The sequence below is a fragment of the Clupea harengus genome, chromosome 15 (assembly GCF_900700415.2).
Source record: "Clupea harengus chromosome 15, Ch_v2.0.2, whole genome shotgun sequence".
NCBI classification, from domain to species: Eukaryota; Metazoa; Chordata; class Actinopteri; order Clupeiformes; family Clupeidae; genus Clupea; species Clupea harengus.
Window position 1 is genome coordinate 19,744,910 of NC_045166.1, and position 5,732 is coordinate 19,750,641.

Sequence of the window (5,732 nt, forward strand, 5' to 3'; positions counted from 1 at the left end):
TGCCAGATTGGACTGATTTTTATTGTGCCGCCGTCGGAATCATTCCGAGCCCCATGTTTGTTTTTTTGCAGAGGGCAATGATTTTTACGGCCATTCTGTTTAGCAGCTTTTTTTCCTGCTCTATTTTTACAGTTTAGTCTTGGCTCATTGGAATCTGGTTGTTATTGTTTTTAAAACGTTTGGCCACGGGAAATATTTCCGTCTCGGAACGGAAAACAAACAAAATAAAATATTCTGTAACTAACAATGATACAGTGATCCACTAATTAGAAAATTACTTTATGCTAGACTAATAAAAAAAATACTACTTAGTACAATTATTACAACTTTACACAACATCTAAAATGCACATTTGATTTAGTGCAATAGAATCATTCATAAATTCAGACAAATAAGTCTTTCATGAAATTTCAGAAATGAAATCCTGATCACTACGTCATGTGAAATGTCACAGAAAAGCAATTAGTTATGAGTGTCATCCTTTGTGTCCTCTTTATGGGAAAGTAAAACCAAGACTGTTGCAATTTAAGGCAAAATTGCAGATACAAACAGAAAAACATTGATGCACACACACACACACACACACACACACACACAGAGAGATAAACACACAAATAAAACTTACCGGTTTCTCCCAGAGTCTCGGAATCCTTTAGCGAAGGGATTTCTGTCAATTTTCAAACGGGTGATCTGTAAGGCAGGGGGTGGAGGGGGGGAGTGAGTGTGTGTGGGGGTGGAGAATCAAACATGTTTTGCTCAGTGACCCAAAACCTATAACACCAGCGTCTATGACCCAGCACCGGTGACCCCTGTCCCATAATGCCAAGCTAGTGGGTTTTTTATAAGGCCAGCCTCATGGGTGACATCACTCCTGGAACAGGGCACTTGACACAAGGACTGTGCCTTGTCTGTGTGTGTCGTGTGTATGTATCTGTGTGTGTGTGAGTGTGTGCATGTGTGGTGACCAATGCTGTCATTTTACTAAATACAGATTTTCTGCCAAATAAAAACCTGAACACTGCACAAAAATAAAATATGGCATCACAGAATCACTGCATTGAGAGACATATTTTTTTCTGTGAGCTTTAGCTCTGCGTCCAGGACCTGTCTGTCTGGGCTGGGACGCTCCCATCCTCAAAGCTTTTCTCCAGATTTGATATGTCACTATACTGTGCCATGCTGGCTCGTTTGACTGGTGGCCAGTCTGAGTCTCTCTCTCTCTCGCTCTCTCTCTGGTGCCTGACCTTGGGTGGTGTGGAGAGTTAGTATGGAGATGTCATATATCCAAGTAGCCCTTGGAGCCTCCTCTCTCAACATGTGCACAGCCTTACTCTGAATCGAAAACATGTCTGCCAGTGTGTGTGTGTGTGTGTGTGTGTGTGTGTGTACACTTCTGTGTGCTCTGTGTGTATTAATGCTGTGTGACTGTGTATGTTTGTGCTTGTGTGTGCACGTATGTGTGTATAGGTGTGTTTGTGTGTGTGTGTGTGTGTTTGAGAGTGTATAAGCATGAGAGCGTGAAACAAAGAGTATGGTGCTAACAAATGCGAGCACTATAGAGCCTGGTTTGGCTCAGCTCCCACTTATCATTGGCATCTGCTCTGAAGTGGCATGGCGGCCAGCATACCAGAGTCTCGTTAGCAGGCGCTCGTTAGCAGGCGCTCGTTAACGCATGCAGCTCGGCTGGGCTCAGCGGGCGTACCTGCTGGTTCTGGTAGGCCGTGACGGTGGTGAAGACGGTCTCGGGGAAGGCGGTGGCCTTAACGCCGTCACTGGTCGGCACCGGTTTCACCGGCGACAGCTCCTCGCCGCACTCCTTGCGGATGACATGGACACGTGGCTGGTACTTGTGCATGGAGTGCAGAATGATCTGGAAAACAATTCTTCCTGTGAGCAGAGTGTTTGTGTGTGTGTGTGTGTGTGTCAGTGCATTTAGAGCGGGAAACGACGGAATTACCCAACGTGTGTTTTTCTCCCGCCATTAAAAACACACATGGTGCACTTTCAAAGCCCCGACTCTAACTGTTTAGCCCTGGGGAAGCCTTCAATTGGTGTTGTTTACGGCTCTCCATATTACAACATGCTTGGGCTTTTTAAATAATACAGCAAAACAAAATGGAGACGGGGCGACAATGGCTATCATATGTGCAAAAGAAGTACATAAAAGCCTGTGGGATAGCTGGTGATGCTTTTAACTAGAGCCCTGTAAATAGCTTGCAATGACTGCAGAACTATTCTGGTGTTAGCTTACTTTCATCATAGGCTTGCCTTGTGTGTAAACATTTTAGACAAGCAAAGTAAATCTCCTTTACATTTAAATGAAATAACTTGAAGGGCTATATTTCACTGAGTTTCACTTATAGGGCACTGACAAATAATGTCCTTGATAAATTGTCTTTTCTAATTATTAAAAAAAAAAAACGTCAACTTACATGACCCTGGTCGTCAAGCTCATTATTGGTCAGTTTGAGCTTGTCAAAGCTGATGACCTGCCGCATCCATGTCTCGCCAGATGCGGGCGAGTCCGGATGTATGTACACGCGTGGCGGCACGGGCGAATCCGCGTTTCCTGCGACCATCCACTTGGAACTGTGGTACACGTACCTTCAAATGATCACAGCAGAGGAAAAAACCCAGCGCAACAAAAGTTAAAATGCCAGTCGCTAAAGGGCTGCTTTGGACATTTGCGACGTGACCTTCGGGTTGGAGAGGTGATGCATCCAAAAGGTTAAAGTTTTGAACGTCCAAATGGCAAAATAAACAGAGTTCAAAATACTGCCGGTTGCGCCATTTGTTCTTCCTATGGGATATTTGTTTTTCGTGGTCAGACTTGAAAAATCCACACAATTTAAACGTTAAAAGCAGCATAATAGCAGGTTAAAAACGATAAAGGATATATTATATCGACATATTTATACAGGAGGGCAGCTCACCTGTATCGTTTGTTGTCTACAGCAATTATGTCCATGGCGATGTAATATTGCTGATGGGGGTCCAAACCCGTTATCTTCACGCGCATGGCGGGGAACATCCGCCTGCCACAGTCAAAGATCAACATTTCAGTTTTTTCTTACATTTAAAATATTATCAAGGTTGATATGCTATCACTAATAATCTTAATATGATTTTTCTAATTGTTTGACTAGGCTAATTGTGATAGCCATAGTCAGTTACCACGACATACTGGGCATGAATTACTTAGAATATTTCATATATTATTATTGATATTATTACGTACACCCAATTAGTGTGATATACATTGTATTATATTATTTATAAATGACGGTAATGTTCTGACACATTTTAGCCTTTAATTTCTACGTCACATAGGCTATTTGCTCTACAAATGCTAAAATAATAATACCCAAATCAACCCAACATTACCACAGAAACCCGACACCAACCCATCTGCATTTTTTTCTGTCCTCACCTGCCCGCTTTGGTGATAATCATTTCCGTTCCGATCTCGTGGAACCGTTTCCACAGGTCCGAACCCTGCAGGTCCACGCGCATCTCTTCTCCCGAAGCACTCACTAGCAGGGGAGTACTCTGGGAAGATGGCCGTGGGCTCTCCAGCAACACTTCATCGCAGTCAGCTAACAGAAAATGGGTTCATTATCATTTTTCTTGCTTACACAATATGCCTTTAGCACTTAACCTAGCGAACCGTAATTAATTATACACATTGTTGTGGGAGTACAGTCGATTTCTTCACTCAGCAAGTTGTAGGCTACTTGTTTTGAAATAGCCTTAAAAAGAAGGAGTTGTTGAATCTGATTGCTTCTGAATATACATCAGCAGTTGATGTCTTTGCTTCCTTACAATATGTAAAAAGATTTATTTTAGTTAGATATGGGGATAACCACTGTGCTTCGTGTGTTTGTAGCCTACATTTCCAAAATACAGTTAGGCCTACATCAATGCATGGCGCCATGAAATGTATATTTTTCTTCTTTCAACATTAGCTGTTGCCTTATCAATAAAAACACTAAACAGCCTGCTACAGAGCTGAATTAGACTGTCACGAAAATAGTAGGCCTCAGCGCCATCGAGAGCAATTCTCACATTTTAATGGACGAGTTTTCTGCGTGAGTACGCAGCATGCCTGAGTTGGGCCATGTTTTCCCCTCAAGCCCGTGAGACCGACTATGTTAGGCTTTCTGCGTATTGCTAATAGTGAGTGGGTAATTGCTGCGTTTATGGTTGCGAGTCAACTGGTAAAGGCGTGATCACTCAAACTCACACTAGGCCAGTTAAACTCACTTCACGACTTTATTATAATACCCCATAACACATAATATACGATACAATTTTACAGGCCTAAGCGAGCCATTGTCTATTTGATGCATTATCTACTTTGTTTGAGCTGTAACCACTATATATCAGAAAGGCTACATTAAGCTGTTGTAGTGTGCGTCATAACATATTATTTTTACTGTAATTGCAAAAATAAATATATTATTAATATAGACAAACGGAATAGAGGTTTAAGTAAATATTTCTGCAGGGGCTATGCGCTTTGCTAATTGTTATCTAGTTGTATTCAATTTTTTTGGAGAAAAAAAGGTTAAAAGGTGTGTTGGTTAAAAGTTAATGTGCATTGTCTAAATAGTAATAATGTTTTTGTTTGATATTGTTATTTACCATTGTTGTATTTACCGATAATGATTGCAATTAATGTATTATTCAGAGGATTATACTTTTCTAAAATTATTCAGAGGATTGGTGTAAAGCGACACCATACTTTGAGTATTCTGTAGAAAGAGTATTTTGTGTATAGGCTAGGTTTGCAAATATCACATTGACTGGAAGGAAAAATGACACTCCTTGTGTGGTACTTACGGGATCCGTCACTTGCGCACTCAATCTCGCAACTCCGAGTGCTGGCGCACAACCTCTCTGTTCTGAGCCCCGGACTCCCGTTAAGGCTTGCGACCTCGTTCCCCTCCTCGAAACAGGTCTCACTATTGTCTTCGTCGTCGTCCTCGAGCTTTCGCTTCTTCTCTGCGCCGATGAGCGCCTCCACCGAGAACGCGTGAGCCTTGAGGCTCATGGTGCACGGGGACCTCCGTTTTTCCGCCATGCCACGAGCCGTAGAGACGCAGAAGTGGATAAGTATCTCGAGCAGCAGAGAGTAAAAGTTCACCTAAAGTGCATGTGCCGCCCGGAGTGCGCTCAGTGTAATCCTCGCGCAGAAAGTAGATTCAGATTTAGCAACTGTTAACCAGCAAACACTGGCATCCTCGCGCGAACGAGTGAAAAATGGGTGAAAACGAAGCGACAGGGATTTTTGAAACGGTCACATTGATCTGTCAGCGCGCGCAGACGGCAAAAGCAGTGGCCGGGATCCGTTAAAGTGTCAATAACCAGGGACGGAGAGGGGAGGGGCGGCGCGTGCCAATCACCCGCGCGTCCTGCCAATAGGAGCAGTGGTTTCCGACCCCTTGCGGAGTGTGTACCGCCCTTATGTGGTGAAGTGGGCTCGGTGAATGAATCATCGCCCGAGCGCCGAGCTCCAGTCATGCTCGCGACATTGCGATCATTTTCACACCGCGGCTGCACATGCTCTGCATACTTCCGCATTACCTCCCCGCGAGGCTCCACCAGCCCGCCAATAATATAGTATAATCACCCGTTATATGCCTGTATCAACAACAGATCTGAACCGCCAGGCAAAAGAATGGAATATGTAGGACATGATGTGACATGACAACATGACTCTCAGAACACTT

General features: G+C 43.5%; 1 protein-coding gene across 1 annotated transcript in view; it reads right to left on the bottom strand.

Moving 5' to 3' along the window:
- Positions 1 to 5,365, bottom strand: part of tbx18 (T-box transcription factor 18) — a 10,963-nt gene extending 5,598 nt beyond the window's left edge. Inside the window, exons 1-6 of the mRNA XM_012832072.3 lie at positions 4,843 to 5,365; positions 3,431 to 3,596; positions 2,934 to 3,035; positions 2,433 to 2,604; positions 1,703 to 1,870; positions 626 to 690 (exon numbers count right to left, since the gene is read on the bottom strand). Of these exons, the coding sequence (XP_012687526.2) occupies positions 626 to 690; positions 1,703 to 1,870; positions 2,433 to 2,604; positions 2,934 to 3,035; positions 3,431 to 3,596; positions 4,843 to 5,083 (914 nt within the window). The 5' untranslated portion in view covers positions 5,084 to 5,365. The remainder of the gene's footprint in view (positions 1 to 625; positions 691 to 1,702; positions 1,871 to 2,432; positions 2,605 to 2,933; positions 3,036 to 3,430; positions 3,597 to 4,842) is intronic.
- Between the last annotated feature and the right edge of the window lie 367 nt (positions 5,366 to 5,732).